This window comes from Danio aesculapii, chromosome 18 (genome assembly GCF_903798145.1).
Source record: "Danio aesculapii chromosome 18, fDanAes4.1, whole genome shotgun sequence".
Lineage (NCBI taxonomy): Eukaryota > Metazoa > Chordata > Actinopteri > Cypriniformes > Danionidae > Danio > Danio aesculapii.
This window is the reverse complement of record NC_079452.1, coordinates 11,077,018-11,097,727: the sequence shown is the minus strand read 5'-3', so window position 1 is coordinate 11,097,727 and position 20,710 is coordinate 11,077,018. Positions and strand designations below refer to the sequence as shown.

Genomic DNA, 20,710 nt, shown 5'->3' with positions numbered 1-20,710 from the left:
GCAACTACTCAAACGCCCACAAACTTGTAAACAAAGAGTCGCTGTCATTTCTGGAGGAGATTCATTATCAACACTAAATTGTGAATTACTTCAGAAGACCAGCGCGGTCTGACAATCATTATCCAGAGGATGATAATGAATAACGAAAAAAAAACATAAATGAGGTTGGTGTCGTGATCTCATTGCTTTTGAGTGTGCATGCGCATTAGCTTTGACAACCTAAAAAAAATGCAGATTTAGTTTGATTCGAACATTTAGAAACTAAATTTAAGAGAAAGTTGATGTTTTATTTTATCGGTGGTTCCAAACATGTAATGTAATCATAAGCTTGGCAAGCTGTTTTGGAGAATTTGATATTTCCCCATTCACACAGAATGCCCAAGAATACTGCCCGAGAGGCATTTCAAAGATGGCCACCAAGTGAAATGACTTGCCTTAATGGGACTTTGGTAGTACGTCCATTTCATTCATACTACTGACATGCATACTGTATAAAATATACAGTATATATAGAACTACTGTATATATATATATATATATATATATATATATATATATATATATATATATATATATATATATATATGCACAGAATATATAGAACTATATACTGTATTCTTTTCGAACAGCCGAGTAGTACGTTTAAATTCAAATGCAGTACCTACTGAGTAGTAGGCAATTTCGGACGCAGCCATAGGCCTATTCAAATTTTCTGTTTTCGGTTTTTTCTCCCGCAACAGAAAGATTTTTTGATCATAGATCTTCAATAAATTTCAGTTACGTCAGTCAGTCATAATGTAGCTTTGCATAGATCCTGCAGCAGCCTGTTAACAAAATATAGTATTACATTGAATAATTTATTTTATCAATTTTTTTTTTTTTTAAAGGAAAAAATAAGCAAAAGAAGAAAAAAAGCAGCCACATACTTTGATTAGACTTGGGCTGGCCCTGGGCTCTGACCCCTTTAAACCTCACTGGTTCCACTGTGTGCAACAAAAAACTGCTTAATGAGAAAGACTCAGTGTTCCCTATTCACCAGTCCATCTCGGCCAAAAACAATGTGTTTAATTAATTGTGTTTAATTTAACACAATTACTGTACATAGTCTAACTGAATACGTTGAAAAACAACATTAATTATGCTGAACAGACAAATGTAAGTGCATTTTGCTCAGCTCCTTTTTAATAATTTATTCATTTCTTATAAGTAACACTGTGGCTCAAGGGTTAACTGTCTGTTATCTAAATTCCAGTTCCTCACTCCACAAACATTCACTCAGTCTCAGCGAGCTTACTGGCTTCATCTAAGGGTAAGAGGACTTTTTATTAAATAAATTGAAAATGCAGATATTTTTTATACTGTCTGTTCAGATGTCACCACTCTTTAATGAGGTGCTTTACTGTGTTTTCATAATATTACTGTGCATGTCTTCTTTTAATAGGTTCTTGTATTCCCGCATCTTCTTAACTCTTCTTTCGCATCTCTGTTTCTTTCAATTTATGGTAACAATTTATGTTGCACGTCAGGTAACTTGAATGTGAATGTAAATGAATATGACATGGAATTTACATTTTGGAACAAGTTTTAGAGACTAGCAACTGTTTGGGTGCAAAACTAAATAGTAATCTGGTTAATCCATGTTTTTAATTTCTTTAAAGAAAAAGAATTGTATTTTTAGGGTTTTTTTTTTAAGTGAACTGAAATATTGTGCTGAATTAAATTAAATGTTTTTTGGTGTTAAGTGCAGCATGGCCGAGTTATATTAAATCTTAGCCACCAACTTCAGCAAACAGATCCGCAAACACAATGAGCTCATTTGAGATGACAAACACCTCGCCTTGAATGTAGATGAGAGTAGCCGGCTACAGCCAGAGACAAAGAAGAAGTAGAAAAAAGAATTAGAGCTGTCAAGAGCTGAAATTTTCGCTTATCATAGTGGACATAAATTGGAAGAAAATGCAAAAAAAAAATAATAACTTTTTTTTTATATAAATTCAATATTAATAATAAAAAAACTTGTTGCACACCAAGAGCAAGGACATCTTTTCATTTTTGAAAAATAATTTTCAAATGCTTTACCAGTTTTGATTTTTACCCAGTGGTTCTAAAATTTCACCCCAAAAAGATTAAAATTCTGTCATCCTTTACTCAATCTTTTCTTGTTCCAAACCTGTTTGACTTTCTTTCTTCTGTTGAACATACACAAACATATATTCTTATGAAAGCTGGAAACCTGTAACCAGTGACTTTCATAGCTTTTGTTTTTCCCCAAAAATGAAAGTCAATGGCAACAGAGTTTCAAAATATCATATGTTGTTTTTTAATAGAAAAAACTCGTAAAGGTATGAAACCACTTCAGGGTATTTTTAATTTTTGTGTGAACTATCCATTTAAACATGCTCCTGAAAGACATTTTTTGAAAATTGTATATGACCGTTTTCCAAATAATCCGTTTACACTGATCTGCAACAATGACTAAATATGCTGCACTATGCATGTCATGTTATATGCAAGGAAATGCCCCCTTAGCGGTAGATGATTCCATTCCCATGATTGTTTTAGTTCTGCAGAGATATTGCTCTCAAAGAGATTGATAAGACTGAATAGACCGCAAGGAATGAGATTGGTAAACGGTGAATGACCCAGACCCACCCCCACCTAGGTGGACAGATAGTACTGCCCTAAACTCAAAACACTTGTTGATCCAGTGTTGCTGTTCTATTTTAAAATAGACATTTTCTCTTTAAAATCTTTTTTAAAATATAAAATAGCCAAAAATACGATGTTCAAGAGACTCACAATGACATTAAAGGATTAGTTCAGCCAAAAATTTACGTCTGTCAACAATTACTCACCCCTTTTGTTGTTATAAACCCCTGAGACCTTTGTTCATCTTCAGAACACAAATTAAGACATTTTGGATGAAATCCGAGAGCTTCCTAATCATCCATATACAGCAATAGTCCCAACTCATTCAAAGTCCAGAAGAGTACCAAAAACACTGAAAAAAAACCAAAGGAATGTTGCACATAGTTGGTTTTATACCCTGATAAATTTGTGTTTAGTTAGAGCAAACACAAGAGTTTTCAGCCACAATGAGGGTTGGTTTTGATAGTGAACACATGGCTAACCTGTGGAATGCATTGCACAAAATGAGCAGAACTCAATATGATATTAAACAAAAACTCAGGATTTTCCCACCTCAGAGTAACTTAACTCAGACTTAACCTTCTTTTTAAAACGGACCCCAGAACACTTGAAATTGTCAAATAAGGGTTTAACCAAGAGTTTATGATTAACTGTGGGTTGCATTCCAATCACATGACACAAACAGAAGGAAGATAGAAACACTGCTGATGCAGCAAAAGTTTGACAATCAACTTAAAGCAAATATTATTATATAGATGCAGATCAATCAACTGATTGTAATAATGTAGGTTCACCAATAGCTCAAGATACAGTAATTTTATAAGCTTTATCTAATAAAGCAAACCTATATGTGAATATATAAGTCATTATTAATGTTATTGACAATTCAAAACTATATATATATATATATATATATATATATATATATATATATATATATATATATATATATATATATATATATATATATATAATTATAAGTTAATTATAAATTATTTAACCCAGAATTAGTAAATTATTACTAATACGAATTATAAACTAAGTAGTATTTATAAACTAATTTCGAGTGGATCATGTGCTTATGATTGACCACGGCTGGTCCAGCATTAAGTATCATATGATTTACCAATCAGATGAATCCAAACGAACATAAATACTCAGATTTTCTTACCTTAGTCATCTTCATCTCGAAGAATTTCCCCATCAGCCCTTACCCTCTTTCCTAGATTAATCCATGACAGGGTGGCTAGTTGGCTCAGTAGTTAACAGCGTCGCATCACAGCAAGAAGGTCGCAGGTGCAGGTTCCGGCTGGGCCAGTTGACGTTTCTATGTGGAGTTTACATGTTCTCCCCGTGCTCGCATGGGTTTCCCTTGGGTTCTCCAGTTTACTCACACAGTCCGAAAACATGCAGTTTAAGTGAAATGAATAAACCAAATTGGCACAATATATAAGTGTTTTAGTACTGGGCATTTGCAGCGTAACCACGTGCTGGTGTAGTTGCCAGTTTATTCTGCCGTGGTAACCCCTGAGACCTACCTGAGGTCAGACTCTCCTCTCTCCTAATGAAACGGGAGGGACCCTATTAAAAAAAATGCTTAAACCAGCCTAGGCTGGTTTCCAGGCTGGTTTCCATCCATTTCCAGCATGGTCTTAGCTGGTCAGACTGGAAAATGACCAGCTAAAAACCAGCTAGACCAGCCTGGTTTAAGCTGGACATAGCTGGTTTTGGCTGGGCTCCCAGCTTGGCAAGGTTGGCCAAGCTGGTTTTAGCTGGTCATCTCCCAGCCTGACCAGCTAAGACCAGGCTGGAAATGGCTGGACACCAGCCTGAAAGTGGCCAAAACCCCTCTAAAACCAGCCTAGGGTGGTTTAAGCTGTTTTTTTTCAGTAGGGGAGCCTCAGGCTCAAGGATCTTCTGAGCTCAAGACTCTCTCCCAGGACAGCATGCCAAACACGCTTCATTATCAATCATCAGCTAAAAGCAAACTCTTGAAATAAAGTTTATATCAAGCATTTTGAAACCACTTATCCTTAACCAGATTGGATTTTTTTAGGGTTACTCTGCAAGTTTGTACAACTCATTTTGTGCACATTTTTGTTGTTAATTTTATTGAATCCAGTTAGCGTCAGTTTGACCTGCAACATAAAGATCAAACCAAGAATTCAAACATAATATATGGGTTAAAACTGTTCTTGTATTTTTTATTTAAGGAATCCAATGGATCTAAGAGGGTACTTCAACAGGATTGGGTTTACTGGCCCATATGACAAACCTGAGCTGGACACTTTGCGCACCATCCACATGCTCCATGTTATGAACATTCCATTTGAAAACTTGAGCATCCACTGCGGAGAGAAGAACACGACAGACCTGAACATCATCTATCATAAACTAGTCAAAAGCAATCGCGGAGGCTGGTGTTGTGAAAACAACCTCCTGTTCTCATGGGTCCTAAAGGAGATGGGTTACAAATACACCACACTAGGCTCCAAGGTGTTCAACAAGTTCCAAAATGATTTCTATTCTGTCGACTCTCACCTCATCAATATGGTAGAGATTGATGGGAAGTTTTACCTAACAGATGTGAGCTATGGAGTGTCATGCCAACTGTGGTATCCTTTAGAGATGATATCGGGTAAAGATCAGCCACAACCTCCCGGTGTGTTCCGGCTCCTAAAAGAAGGGGTGAGGTGGACTTTGGAGAAAACATCAAGAAAGCAAGTGGTCAAAGATAAGGCCTATGCTAATTCCAGCCTCATTGACAAGCGCCTGACGAAAACAATGTACAGCTTTCCATTAACACCTCGTGCTAAAGAGCATTTCGTGGATACGCTGGATTGCCTACAGACCAGTCCTGATTCTAGATTTGTGCTGAAGTCCATTTGCTCCCTTCAGTTACCTGAAGGCTTCAGAGCTCTGATCGGGTGGACTTACAGTGAGATCACATACAACCCAGAGGATGACTCTGATATGGTGGAAATGAAGGAAATCCCAGATTGTGAAATAGAGACTGTGCTGAGGGAGAAGTTTAATGTGGTGTTAGTTAATAAGCTCACACCTAAAAACAACAAAGCTAATTATTGCATGTAATACCAAGTAGCACTGTACTATTTCACACATTTAATGGTTAATACTTCATCTTGATAGTCCACCTTGATGTTCTGTTGACTATAAGTAACTTTGCAACTACATGTCAACTAGCAGTCATTGGATTTTTAGTAGAGTGATTAATATCTGCCAACCCTTTATTTCGACGGTCACCCCACAGACTATCTCTTAGTATAGGGGCTTCGAAGCAGAGGCTTTTTTTTTTTAAATTCAGAAATGTGGAAGTACATATCTGCTTTTTGGCAAGTTTGTACCATAGGAAATTTAAACAATTGTAGTTTTAGCAATGCCTTTTCAGGGTGGGTTGACCAATGGTGTGTTCCATATGAGATACATCACTGTTCAAAGGGCACTTCAACGTGAAAGCAATCATGGCCACTCAATATTGAAGTGCTCACTTTGAAGGGCCCTTTGGAATGAAGCAATTCTAATGGCCGGTTTCCGTTGATTGGTACAGTACGGGTTGGTACGGGTCACCTTTATCAGGCTTGCGTTTCCACTGCCTAAAGGGTACAAAGGGTGTGCCGAGGTGTACGACAGAAAGTTTCAGTGGACGCCATTCTCGCTCGAGGAAATCTCACTTAAAATAAAGCTGTTTGGGTCGTTCACATTCAATATGAGAAATACAAGACATAAATACTTGTGTAAAAATGTTCATTACTAACTTTTCTATGAACATAATTTGATTATAACTGCAGATCAATGACAGTGCGAAATAGCCTACTGTAACGTCTGAAATTATATCAAATAAATTAATAACTGCAATATATATGAACACAAACAGACCCTTACAGTCTCCGATATGTTACCAATTACAGAAAAACTACACACAGCAGACATTTAGTGCTTATTTGGGTTCAAAAACTACACACAACATATAGCCCAGTCAGAGCAAACCTCTCATCTATAATCTTTAATCTTCACAAGCACATGTAACCTGCGTTAGAAAGTAATTCTGTCATTCTGAACCGTACTGTATCGTACCACTCAGTGGAAACCGGCCATAAGGGTACAACTGATGGATGCTTACAGTCCCCATAATCCTTTGCAATGGAAAGTAGATCTCCTAATCTAGGGGTCACCAAACTTGTTCCTGGAGGGCCGCTGTCCTGCCGAGTTTAGCTCCAGCCCTTATGAAACACACCTGAACAAGCTAATTAAGGTATTACTAGGTATACTTGAAACATCCAGGCAGGTGAGTCAAGGCAAGTTGGAGCTAAACTCTGCAGCGACAACGGCCATCCAGGACAAAAAATTGTGACCCCTACCCTATTCCATTCAAACCTGTCACTCTAAACTCTTCCAAGGGATTAGGGCAGGGGTGTCCAAACTCGGGCCTGGAGGGCCGGTGTCCTGCTGAGTTTAGTTTCAACATGCTTCAACACACCTGCCAGGAAGTTTCTATATCTAGTAAGAGCTCGATTAGCTGGTTCAGGTGTGTTTGATAAGGGCCTTTAGAGTTAAACGCCCAATCCCAATTATACCCCTTACCCCAGGACAGAGTGTCGACACCATTGGATTAGGGGAATAGGGATGAGCCATTCTGAATAAAACAATTAAAAAATACCTTTCAGAGCAGGGTAATCCAGTTCAATAGGAACAAAGTACTACTTAAATAACAAAAACACAACTTTGATTACAGTATCCTCCATTATTCAGGGTTTGACGTTAATGAATGTTGTGCTTCTATTACATCGCAAAATAATTTTCATGACAGTTTCTACAGCTGGTGCAAATGCAACAAGAAAAAAAAATGGGCAAAACAAGGACAAGGCAAAATGTTCTCTGGTGACCACCCTAACAATGGTGCAGAAGTACATACTCTTAAAGCTTAAAGTATACGAAGGCTCTACTATAATGAGAAATCTGACATATTGTGGAATTAATTATAGTCGACAGAATATTTAGTGTAAAGTAAATATGTGCACATTAATTAGAATACAACATAATCAACAGAAAAAGATACTAATGGCTGCCAAATGCTGTAGTTCAGACATCTACCACCTGAGGCTCACAGTGGGATGATAAACAGAACAACCGATCATTTGTTTATAAAAATAATAATAGGACAACAAGAACAGTTACTGTGAAAGCCTATGATTTTTTATTTTATGAGATATGATAACTGCAGCAGTGATTCTTTGTCTCAGATTTGCTAATGATTATGTGTGTGTGTGTATGTAGATTAGCAATGATTTCACTTATGTTTAATGGTTGACAGAAACCTGCTCTAAAACACAGAATGTACATGGAGTAAATAAAACTCATTGGTTTGTGCCAACAACTGTGTTTTTTAACCATTTTTCTCAAAATTAGATTAGAAAACAAAAATGTTTAATGTCATTAGTTTTTATTTATACATTTTTATGACTTTGAATTAGGTTGCCATTTTATGTACAGAAAATCCAGGTTTGGTTACTCTATAAAAACCTCATCACCTGCTAATAAAGTCTGTAAATGATTGCTTAGGCCCTTGATGAAACAGCACACTGATAAGTAAAATAAGTTACCATCTACATGCCAGGTTAACAAAGTCAAATCAGCAGTTTTGAGCTTCCAGTAGTTAAGTATTACTCTTGATAAAAACATGGACCTGAAGTTTTTCACTAATCTTGATATTTCAGATTAAAAGTGAATAATTACAGGGACTAAATTCAAATTGGTTGTGGTTGAATTTTACTGCCCCAATTCACATTGTTAACAATATAATCAATGTTACTCAAACACTTTTTGAATATTTTTCTTTATTGCCAATAACCCATTCAAATGAAACACTATACATTCAGATTTTCAAAATTCAATACAATCATATAATGATCAAACATTTTATTTGTTTATCATTGGAAAAATTTAATTGCTAAAAAAAAAAAAATTTCTAAACATTTGGGGTGTTAATGTAAATGTAATTTGGCTGAATCAGATGTTTAATTAAGTAAGTTTGGAGCTAAACTGTGCAGGAAAATGGTTCTCCATGAACAAATTTACACATTACTGCCTTAAAGGCTATTGAGCAAAAAGCTTCTAAAGCTGATAATTTTATGGTGGAAAAACAAAATTTTGGACCGGTGTCAACTGAACAACACACTTTAGAAGCGTGATTCAGTTTGAAGTTAAGGGTAAGTGACATCACAAGAGAAATAATTGAGAATTTAATTCTCTGAACATATGTGCAAGAAAGGGCCATACGATTTAAAAGAATAAACAGAAAGTATATAAACATTAGGAATGCACGATATATTTCCAAATTTTATCAGATTTTTAATGGTATCGTTATCTGTCTGATATCAAAATTAGGCCGATATTTTTAAGCCGATAGATTATGTCATTGTGCAGAAATGCCTGCCTCTTGTTTTATTTAACCTATTATTTTTATGCAACAGTCAAGTTACATGTTAATTTGCTATGCAAAGAAAAGGAAATAATCTATTTTTGGCATGCTGATGTATGTGAAATCGTGAACATAGGTCTTTATAATCAATGATTTGCTCTTTTTTGCTTTGAGTGTGCTATTCTAAGATCTTTTCAAACTTTTATGAAGTTTTTAAAATAAAATCAGTTGTTCAATGTATACAAATAGAACATTTTGAAAAGTTTATATTTATCGGCTTGTATATCGGTTATCTGCCTCCAAATCTAATGAGTTATTGGTTATCGATATCGGCCCAAAAATCCATATCACTGCATCCCTGATAAACATGATCAGGTAAGGCATGAAAAATAACAAAAAATGCTTTACACAACATAGCACCAAGATCAACAATAAAATCATGTCTTTAGAAGTGTGCTTCAATACGAAATTAAAGGAAAGTGTTCTCACGTGACACATAATTGTTGAAATTTGTCTGTTGAATTCTCTGAACACTGTCTTGATAAAGTGGCACATGATTTAAAAAATAGAAAGTAGATGAACATCATTCATTTTCTCAGGCAATGTAATAAATTAATTAAATTAATGAAGAAATGCTTTTCATTACATAGAACAACAATCAAATGTCATGTTTTTAGGCCCTGTTTACACTAATACGTTTTAGTTTGAAAACGATCTGCGTCCACACTAGCTTTTCACCCAGCGTTTCTGAACAACTCTACATTAGACGTCTACATTAGACCGCTGAAAACGCACATCACGTGACCACACACATACACACACTCTGGCATGCACTGCAGCGTGCTTTGAGCACACCTACCCATATTTGATGTGCATGTTGGACTGTTCATCAAGGTTAGGTTAGATAAGTTAGGTTAATATATTAATTAATGTAACCGCGAACACTGATTCTGCATATTGACTGATTGCTTGCCTTTATTTCCTATATTGTATAAACTTGTTGTAAGTTATACTTTTATAATGGCCATTATTGATGAATAAAACTGATATTCAGCGAAAGGGACAGGGTATGTTTCATATTTTCAATGAAAATGAAAGGAGGCAGTTATGTTTTAGGCTTCGTTTTGTTACATGCATGAAGATGATGGTCATATAAATATGGAGCTACACAACGCCTCAACATTTTTAGTGTCTGTTAAGTTGCTAATATCAAAATGAAAATAGGCAGTCCCTTATATCATGTTTTCATGTTATTGTTAAGAAAATGAAACAACAAAGCCAGGGTGAAGTGAACGAGGTTATAAAGTTTCCCTTTAAAGATTTACACGATGTGTCCTCTGGAGATTGTTTTTCATATCAAACTTGCGAAGTCTGAACTTACAAGGAGAAGATGCAGGACTGAACTGTGTGTAGGCTACTTAATATTGAGGAAAAATCAGAAAGGCGAATGTCTACAGCCCTGCCTCCGTTTTCAGATGTCTCCGTTTTCCCCATCCACACTGAGACAGAGCAGCAGTGTTTTAGAATGAAAACGGCCTCTTCAGCATTTCCAAAACGCTCCATTTGCGGCGCTCGAAAACTCTGGCGTAGTGTGGACGGATGGCGTGACCCTAGCAAAACATATGCGTTTTAAAACTAAAACATATTAGTGTAAACAGGGCCAGAATTTCAGTCCTCACAACCCCCAATACTCTGCACATCTATGTTTCTCTTCTCTTTGTTCTGACCATTATATAAATATTCTACTATGATTCCAGTTCAAAGGGAGTGCGTGCTTTATTTATGGCATTTTACAATGTGATAATCAAATTAAATTGTATTTGTTTTACAGAGGTATATTATGGTCACACTTCTCTGGTAAGCGTCACTCATTAAAGTGTGAATGAATGCTCTGAAGTAAAGCTCTACCATGTTCAAATAGGGAGCAATTAAGGAAGAGGTAGTTGGGAGCAATGAACAATGCATAGGGAACCTACCAATAGGACCACAGTTCACGCATGGAGCTCTCTTCTGAACTGGTCTGAATCAGTGTTTAAACAAATATGCAGAGCAGTTGAGTGCAAGGACTAAAGCTAATCTCTCATTCAGTTTTCCTTTTTCTGCTGCAGCACTTGATGCACAGATATCTAACTACATAAAACATGGAGAGGATGAATATCAAAACAACTGCAAGCAGTGTAACTGCAACATCTACTGAGTGATAGGAGTACCAAGGCATTTTGTAGGATTCTGTACGGAGATGAGCAGCACCTTTGTGTCTCATTACAAACTCAATCCAGAAGATGGCGCTGTCTAAAGGTTTGACTAGCTTATCTTTGTGCAGATGAGAGAGCTTCTGCATGTTTAGCCTGTAGGATGGCTCATTGATTACTTCCTGTATTGCTGCATACAGTGAGTTTTCACCTAATTCTGCGAGGGAAACTATATTTCCTCCACCTCTTGCTTGTAATCGAATGAGATTGTCATACTGGTCAAAAAAGAATGGAATTCCAACCACTGGAACACCATGGTATAAAGCTTCTTGAACCCCATTGGTTCCACCATGCGCAACGAAAACTCTCGTTTTTGGATGTCCTAGAAGATCTTTCTGTGGCATCCAGTCAACCAATAATGTGTTGTTGCCCAAAGTAGATGGTTTCTTTCCAGTGTATCTCCAAATAACCTTTTGAGGGAGCCGAGCAAAAGCAGCAGCTATTTCTGCTGTTACATCTTCTGGCAAGGCACTAATAAATGTCCCTAAAGACATGACGATGACTCCATGATCTCCAGAACTCTGCATGAAGTCTTCCAGATCATGTGGAAGGGGCTTTGCTGGGCTGCACTGAAAGCCACCGGTGTAGATGATATTTGGCATTGTTGGGCGTGGAAATTCAAAAACAAAATCAACCCTCATGAGCCATAAATCAGCCCCCTGGAGAAGTTGGTAAAAATCTACAGGTGGATCGAAATATTTATCACAAATTGCTTGATACTGTGGCAAATTAAAACGGCTGAACTTAATGTCATTTGTGAAATAGAAGATGATATTTTTTACTCTTTGAAAGAAGCTCATTCTGTCTGTGTTTCCAGATCCTGTAATTGGGATGTAGGACATTGGTGAAGGAGCGATGTTAAAGTGTCCATCTACAGTAGTAGTCCATCTCACATTATATACCATGGGTAACTTGAGTTTATGAGCCAGAATAATGCCCATACCCCACACTGGATCAGTGAGCATCAGATCATACTTCTTTTCCTGTAGAGTTTTCATAATATCCTCACTTTCAAATATGCTCGTTGTAATATCGCATACCATTTTAGTCATTTTATAATTGTCAATAACGGAATCAAAAAACAACTTCACAGTGCTCAGCCAGGAGCCTTTTCCTCTTTCATGGTTGATTACTTTGGAGATCATGTCGTCTACAAATTCTTCATCCATTCCTTCGGATTGAGGTATAGTTATGGAGTTGTAATAATCGGATTTCTCCTTGACATACCAGCTATTGGTGTTACGTATTACATCAATGCTGTGCCCTTTTCCATGTAAAGCCTTGATGAGGATGTCCATGTTCAACCAGTGACTTCCCTCCAAAGGCACCACCAAGATTTTGCCACCATCACACAGAAATCCAAAAAGGGGTAAGATTGTTATCCAAAGTGAGACAGAACAGAGGTTCTTGGAAAGTGGTGCCATTTTGCCTGTAAAATAAATGTTTTAGATTAAATGCTTAATAATATTTCTGTAGTTATTTTTTTTGTAATATTGTTGACAATGCATAGCACTAATATAACTAAACTATATACTAAATAAAAGAAATTATATACAGGTAGACTATATATATAGTCTAGTAGTGTGTTTTCATCAAATTATATGAATGCCTTCCAAGTAATCTGGCAAAATAGTTTAGATGGTTTATACAGATGTCACTACCGCTGCGGTAGTAAGTGTGCCAGCAGCTTTTGACCGCTGGGTGGCGCTTTAACCACAGATTTTAAGCTTTGCCTTTTCACAGTACTAGATAGACGGTTCTGTATGTATACCTTATGTGATGTGTTCAATTAAAATACAATTGTGTTTGTTTGTTTGTTTTAGTTTTCTTTAGTAATAAACATGCTTTTACACTATACTGTATGTTTGAGAAAAGATACAATAAATGGTGAGAAGCATAGCCCTAGGCTGCAAAAAGCAAATATACAGTAAGAATTAAGTTCTTTAGCCTTTATAGTGCCCTATTAAATTGCGTTGGGGTGAAAAGAATGTTTCGATTTCTTTGACCATCATGCCGATGTTATTACCTCAAATCTTAAACATGTGCACATATGAAAACCGCGGCACAGCACACAAAACAAAATAATATTAAGATTATCGTGCCGGTGAAGCACATCACCTGATTTTTATATAACTTATTTTCTCAGTAGATTAATTATTATAATCCAGGCTATGTTACAAATATTTGACCAACTGCCACCACATGTAAAACACTCTTATGCACTCAGAACTAGCGGCATTTATGAATTAAATAAATGGGGATATCCGCACGCAAAGTGAGCCGCATATTATTTATTTTCTGTTCATTTTCTCTTTTATACGCACGCAGAGAAATAAAAAATCTGCTCGTTTTAAAAAGCGCATTATGTTCACTAATGTATGATAATAATAATAATAATAATAATATTTAGCTAATAATACATCCATAATGCCAGGATGCGTGGTGCTTTGACTGGATATCTAGGTCAAAAGCAAAATTGTTAGCCTACCTGTTGCACGGCATAGGCTAGCCTATAGTGTTGAAAAATATCATTTACAATCTGGGGTCCGTTTCCCAAAACCATCGTTTCAATGAACATTCGCAAACTGTGTCACAAACTTGTGCACTTGCAACTACACCTCTGGAGCTGTAGTTAAAAACATAGTTCCTGGCTGTGTTCTATTTCCACTTATCCCCCTATGCCCTATTCATTTAGAACATTCCAACATTTAAAGTTGGAATGATTATAAATAAAAAAGCATTAAAGTCATCTCTCTTAGGTGCAATTTCCTTTTCAAAGTATTTTTACAGTTCAGTTTTAGCCATCTTCGCAGTGCACTTTGAAAACATTGAAGTCATTTTGAACACAGCCTCATGACGAAAGCTATAGGTGACCTATTATTTAAAAGTGGAGTTTACCTTACATCTTAAAAGCTTGTGAAAACAAAAAACACAGCATACGTTAATGCTTTTAATTTATTTAAGTATTTGTACTTAAGTATTTAACTTATTTTCGTATCTGTACTTCATATGACATGGGCGTGTTGGTTAGAAGCTTTCTGCAGTGGTTTGCATGTGTCAAATTGTAAAAGTAGACTTTTAAAAAAAATTAAATAATCAATATCCTACTTAATAATAATAGTAATCCCCATTAATATATGCACATATGTTGCACATATGAGTACAGTGTAGAAAAATATAATAAATGCAGTGAATGCAAGTAACCGCTGTCTGCAGTTATCTTACTCGTTCTTGGTTACGTGACGACCAGGGCTATTCAACTGGCGGCCCCCGAGGCAATTTGTTCCGGCCCTCCAAATAGTGTGACCAAGACATCAAAAATAGATTTAGTTAAGTCAAAAAACAGCCGCTATAGTTATGAAGTGACGTGTGTCTTTTCAATACAGCACAAGCTGCGCAGAGTGCGAGTCACCTGACATTTAGTGAGTGGCGCGAGCAGCTGAAAACATTTGAAAATGTTTGTAGAAAAAGCCTTTTGTACAATGCACTGATAGCGCTAACAGGCATGCAATGATTAGCCGATTTCACTATTATTCCCCCTTTTATTCATTAATTACTGGCATAGGCTGTTTGTCCAATCATGTTTTTTTCTTTCGTCAAAATAAAAATATTAGGCTACCTCAAATAGATCGCTCTATAGAAAATATGCATTTAATTAATGCTCCACTGTTAGTATCATATTACAAAACCTCTGTCAACATTTTTAATAGAAGTCATTAGTTAAAAGATTATGTCTTAATTATGATTATGACTTATTTCCTCTGTCTCACTCGCGGTTCATGTGTGCGTGCGTTGCATGTAATGAAAGACAATGAGCCTTAAGGCTCATATGTTGACTTTTTGTAAAGTATAGGCTACTACAGAGCATTTAACAATTTTGTTGTTTACATATGATATTACATATGATATTGCATTAATTTGCATTGCATTGTTTTATAAGCTGTAAAATAAAAGCCTCAGTCTAGTGCAAAGTTATCATTATGCAAACATCAAGAAAAACTTTGGATTTGTTTTACTCGTAGATTAGGCTACGTAGGCTACTGAATTTAAATTAATTGTCGTTAATCTATTCTCAAAGTTGCTGGGTCTATTCTACGCAAGCTATGATGATTTTCACCTTGATATTTTAGCGCGGATCTATACCTGACCGGTGAGCTGTCTGACAAACCAGTGCCCTTCTGAATCAAATCAGCAGGATGCCTGACATTAACTGCAGCTCGGCAGTTTCACTTTAACTGCAATTCGGCTGTTTCACTTTAACTCATAAACATTTATGCCGTCATGACAAACTGATTCATGCCGTTGTGACAAACTGAGGTATTAGACGCAAATAAGGAGTAAGGACTGGTGAAAGTGTTATGGAATTGACTAAGGCACGCCGATGGAAAGAAATAAACCTCCGCATTTTGCTATGTGTGTGTGTTTGTGTTCATACGTGCGTGTGTGTGTGTATGTGCGTGAGGTCCTTTCCTGACAGCCGTGTGTGTGGATCCTTGCGGAAAATATGTAATTCTACGTGACGGTAATAGTTTGATTGCGGAATTACTTTAATAATGCCACTAATATATACATACTCCACATGTCTTAATTCCCTTTCTGTTTAGTTCAGTTATGACTTTAGTTGGATTAAGATCATCAAAATCCGCTGTTTGGAGCTTATGTAGGCCTACAGTTCAAAATTCATGTTTAACTGAAACTGTCAGTAAACACAACTACACCTTATTGAACAATTTATTTTTATCATCAATTATCATAGTAGGACAGTCTCTCTAATAAGTTCTATAAGTAGAACTTATTATTTGTGTAGCACACATATTCTGAATGCCTTCGGCATAATTCAAATGAGCCATTTTAATCTAGATTAATTCCGAAATTAATCTACATTAATCTAGATTAAAAAATTAATCTATGCCCATCTATAATAAGAACAATTAATAACTGTAATTATCCAAATGGAAAAAGGTTGGTTTGTTGGTTGTAGCCTACACTAAATCATCAATAGCCTATTTGTTGAGTTTATGATGCAGCTCTAGGTAGCATAGAGGAGATCAGCACCAACGCTGGTTTGTCAACTCGTCTGTGTCAAACTGTGACCAGAAATATCCTTCTTTCAGTTAATATGGGCTTCTCTGAAACTCTGAATATTTCACTTTAATTTTAATTAGGCTAGATTATTATTTTATTTAACAAACCAACACTATCACGGCAACCCGTGTTTTGGTGCTAAAGCATATAGCGGACTTGTTTTGAAGCACTTCACCCTAAAGGTTATTTGGTATTTTTTATTCCTTTAAATAATGTAGTCTAGTTGTCTTTTTAATGATTAATGAAGGAATTATAATGCTTTGTTTCATTGTTTATTTTTATTTACAAGTAGCAGAGTATTTACAGCTAATGTATAGGCCATTTCTGTCCATTCGCATCCCGTCCCTTCCTGCCACCTGGCGGCATAGTCGCAAACTGAGGTCATACCTAAAAAGCACATTCTTTCTCCTTTACAGCGGAGGCGGTACATGGTGCGGAGGTAATGTTCATATTAAACTCTCACCTACTGTACTAGTGTTGTCATGATACCGGAATTCGATACCAGTCGGTACTGAAAATTTTTAACGTCTATTTCCCGCCAACATTTAAGCGCTGATTTGCCAGTGTGTTCACATGTTTAACAGAAATGAGTATGATTGGCCATGAAGGTCATCAGTTCACCAAACTCACCATTGTTTACTGAGTGTAACCACAGATACAAGGACACTGGAGCATTTTAAAGTAGAGAATCGCTCGCATGTCAGCTTAAAAACGCTCTAGTGGTCCTGTATTTGTAGTTACACTCAGTAAACAGCGGTGAGTTCGATGAACTGATGACCTTCATGGCCAATCACAGTCATTACTCTTGAGCACGTAAAGACATGGCAAATCAGCACTGTTTAAATCTTTTTTTATCCTATTCAATTTTCCTTGTTAACTCGAGGATCTTTTTTTTTTGTTGGCAATCTAAAGTTGTGAACCAAGATTTGGTAAAACTAGATTGTCCTGTGTTCAAGACAATAAAACCACCATTACCTATGAAATGGGCAGAATTTATTTTAATTATCAAAATAAACATTTCTGCAAGTGAAAAAACAAGTGTAGTTCTTTTCCTGGTCTCAGCTGTCATGTCAAGCACCACCCACAGACCTGTGGCTAAATGTCTGATGCATATGGTACACTTTTCTGGAAATATGTCAGTAGATTTTAAGTCATCCTTTGACTGGTTTAAATATAGGGATTTCCAAGAGTTGAATGTGCAGTGATTTTAACCTGTACGAATCGAAAACAAGTTTGAACTAATTAAAAAACCTGTGGTGACAAAGCTCATTAACAGCGTTATATTAAACGCAGCATTCTTAACAATGAAAGACATCATAATGTTTTTTTTAAAGATGTAGAATTGTGTGCTTGAGGCACTTAAATATATTGTAAAAGATAAATTTTTATTTGCTTGCCGACAGGCATGGCAAAAACTTGAATGTTTGTCATAATTTTTTCAATTTCCTTAAAGATTCAATCTTAAATCTTAGTGTATGCGGGTCAAAGATAAAAGACTCAGACACAGCGGTTGGCCATTAAGTGCTGCATTCAGTTCTGCAGTACCAAAATAGTGGCAAGATACACTCAAAAAATGTCTTTTGCTGCTTGTTTAAACTACTTATTTAAAATGAGTTGAAATAACACATATCTTAAGGTTTTTTTAGGACAACTTGTTTTATGTTTAACAATTGTTTAATGTTCAATCCACTCAAGTTTGTAAAAAATATTAAGTTAATTTAATTTTTGTTGGGACAACATGAAGGAACTGTTTGGAACCCAGCACTTTTACAATGTATTGTCAAAACAGATGTGTTGTATTGACATGACTGTTAGTGAAGTGCACAGCATTGTATGAAAGTAATAGTATTCTTGGATAATTTTCTAGGCATTTTAGAAAAAATATCTTATGATACATTTATGAATCAATGATTTACCGCCTGCACACCCTTCTGTTGTTTTGAGGATAACTTTAGTGATGAGTATTTATCAGTTAGATTAAACGCTGGGTTATTAACCATATGTGGTTATTAACTATATAAATGTTTCTACCCACATGATGTCAGCAAACGTGCACTTATACTTACATTTTTTATGACGGCAATAAAAAAAAATCAAATTTTCTGTCATGCAGATAAGAGTAAGACATTGTTCAAAAAGGTAAAGGTTTTTTTTTTTCTTTTTACTTTGCTTTTAGAAACCAAAGAAAACCTATGGGTTTGCACCTCTGCAAAAGTATGTGTAACCTTCATGTAGAAATTTATCATTACAATCAGAACTGAAAAAAAAAAAATCTTGCTGACAAAAAAGAAACAAAACACAATATACATCTGACAACAGAATTCAATGACAAAACAAATTATAAACTGGTTCCACAGATAAAACTAAATGGGTATTTAGAAAGAAACAAAAAAATTAAATGATTGCTTATCGCTTTGCTGCTGCCAGTCACCCATAGAGTGAATAAGGCTTTTTATGTTTTTGCATTACCCGTTTACTTAAGTCAACTTTCGATTGGCTTCGCAGCTGATTGCGCGCACAGTCGTGAGAGCGAGAGGAAAATTAAATAAATAATTATTTAATCTAAAAAAAAAAATCTAAAATCTGAAAAACTTTACTATATACTCAGAGAGAACAAAGTAACTAGTCTAAACTAGTCTAAATGTCAACGCTTCCCATTCACTTTGAATGGGTGACGTCAAGTGTTGCCGAACTGAATTGTGGGTCTGTTGGCACTGTGTTGCTTGCTGCAGAAGTTGGGAATTTCTCAACTTTTCAAGCGCCAGCCAATTTGATCACTTTATGAAAATTCCAGCTTCGACAGTAGCCGATTGCGGACTTAATTTATTGGCCGACGCTGTTATGAAGATCGTGTCAGACCCAACTTTAGACACACTCTTCATCAAGCACTGACGATGAAGCCCCGTGTGAATCGGCGTAATGGTTAATCAATGCATTTGCCTTATTTAAATAATCTAAACAATTTAATATTTTTAATCTATTTTTTTTCATATTGTCTGTTTTTATTCCTTTTTCTGTCATTTATTTAGCATTTGCTTTAGATTTTATATACATAACTAAAATGCTTTGGCATTTACTTTTAACCTAAGATAGAGAGAAAAGCAGATTTTACCTGTCAGTGGGTGGACATGGCTCTTGAATAGTACAACAGAGAAATGAAGAGTGGATTTCAAGATTCTTTTTTTTACTTTAACCAGTTGAAAAGAAGCAGTGTATACCGTGTCATAATAACGTACATAATAACTTTGTCGCAAATATGATTATTGAATATTGACTTTATTATATGATTATTGATTATTGAATATTGACTATTTATGTGATGTGGGTAAATGGTGTGTTTCAATCCGGCTACCACCGCAAGTGTTTTTCAAACCTGTAAGCAGTGATGATTCTAATAAAAACTAATAAAATAACATGTTGGACTTTTAACAAGACGAAAAAAAAAAGAAATACACATTGGCTGAATAAACACCTATGCTACACAATTAAAGCACTTTAAAATGTAGCTTATATTGCTAATGCTAACTCCATACTCTCACAATGAACACACCTTCAATGCATTATGAACATGCAAAATGGTTAATAAACATAAAAAGCTCCGTTTGAGGCAGTAACGTTAGTCTATTAGCTTACACGTGACCAACGCCTCGTGGGAGTTAACAGTATGCTCATCTCATTTCAGATACAATAGGCAAAGAGTTGTTTGATTAAATTTGTACAACATTTGTCTAAATACCTCGTTTACTTAATAACCAATACAATACAACACTCACAGTCGGCTACAGACCCTCCAGAACAGCTTCGGAACTCAACAGGATTCACTCGCAGTGACAACACATGTTGGGAGAATAGAAAAACATTGAAGGCGGGGGAGGAGTTACACTTGCAGCTTCCCGTAGTGACGCTCACGTGGTGTTTGCTCACTTTATGACAGAGGTGGATTAGATAGAGTTTTATCACAAAGGTAGAGAAACACTTTTCATTACAATCTTTAAAATCCTTTATGTAATGGTACTGCTTAATATAAAGTAATTATTTTTAAAATATAGAAACGAAAGTGAAAAAAGGAGACATTCAGACAAAGATCAAAATAATACTTAAACCAACTGTTTCAATACTTAAGCAAAAACTTTGAAAATGAGTAAATGATTCAATTCAAGTTTATTTGTACAACGCTTTCATATATTTTATATATACTTTTCATTTATTTTTAATAATGAAAATAGAACAGCTTGTAGTTTTAATAGTTATAATGACTGGCATATGCATCTGTTTGTTCAGTTCT

General features: G+C 35.7%; 2 protein-coding genes across 2 annotated transcripts; one reads left to right on the top strand and one right to left on the bottom strand.

Annotated features, from left to right (window-relative positions):
* The first annotated feature begins 1,283 nt into the window (after positions 1-1,283).
* On the top strand, positions 1,284-8,036 carry zgc:101040 (Arylamine N-acetyltransferase, pineal gland isozyme NAT-10). Its single transcript, XM_056478509.1, has 2 exons — positions 1,284-1,309; positions 4,863-8,036. Exon 2 carries the CDS (start codon positions 4,870-4,872, stop codon positions 5,740-5,742), a length of 873 nt encoding a protein of 290 aa, XP_056334484.1. The 5' UTR covers positions 1,284-1,309; positions 4,863-4,869; the 3' UTR covers positions 5,743-8,036.
* A 113-nt stretch (positions 8,037-8,149) lies between these two features.
* Positions 8,150-20,278, bottom strand: LOC130245887 (UDP-glucuronosyltransferase 2C1-like). The gene is made up of 2 exons (XM_056478676.1): positions 20,199-20,278; positions 8,150-12,769 (listed from the first exon to the last, which is right to left on the bottom strand). The coding sequence occupies exon 2, from the start codon at positions 12,762-12,764 to the stop codon at positions 11,169-11,171; it is 1,596 nt and encodes a 531-aa protein (XP_056334651.1). The 5' UTR covers positions 12,765-12,769; positions 20,199-20,278; the 3' UTR covers positions 8,150-11,168.
* Positions 20,279-20,710: the final 432 nt, after the last annotated feature.

What these genes read in the sequence shown, in the direction of transcription:
- zgc:101040 (XM_056478509.1), top strand. Translation starts at nt 4,870, where the DNA reads ATGGATCTAAGAGGGTACTTCAACAGGATTGGGTTTACTGGCCCATAT.
- LOC130245887 (XM_056478676.1), bottom strand. Translation starts at nt 12,764, where the DNA reads ATGGCACCACTTTCCAAGAACCTCTGTTCTGTCTCACTTTGGATAACA.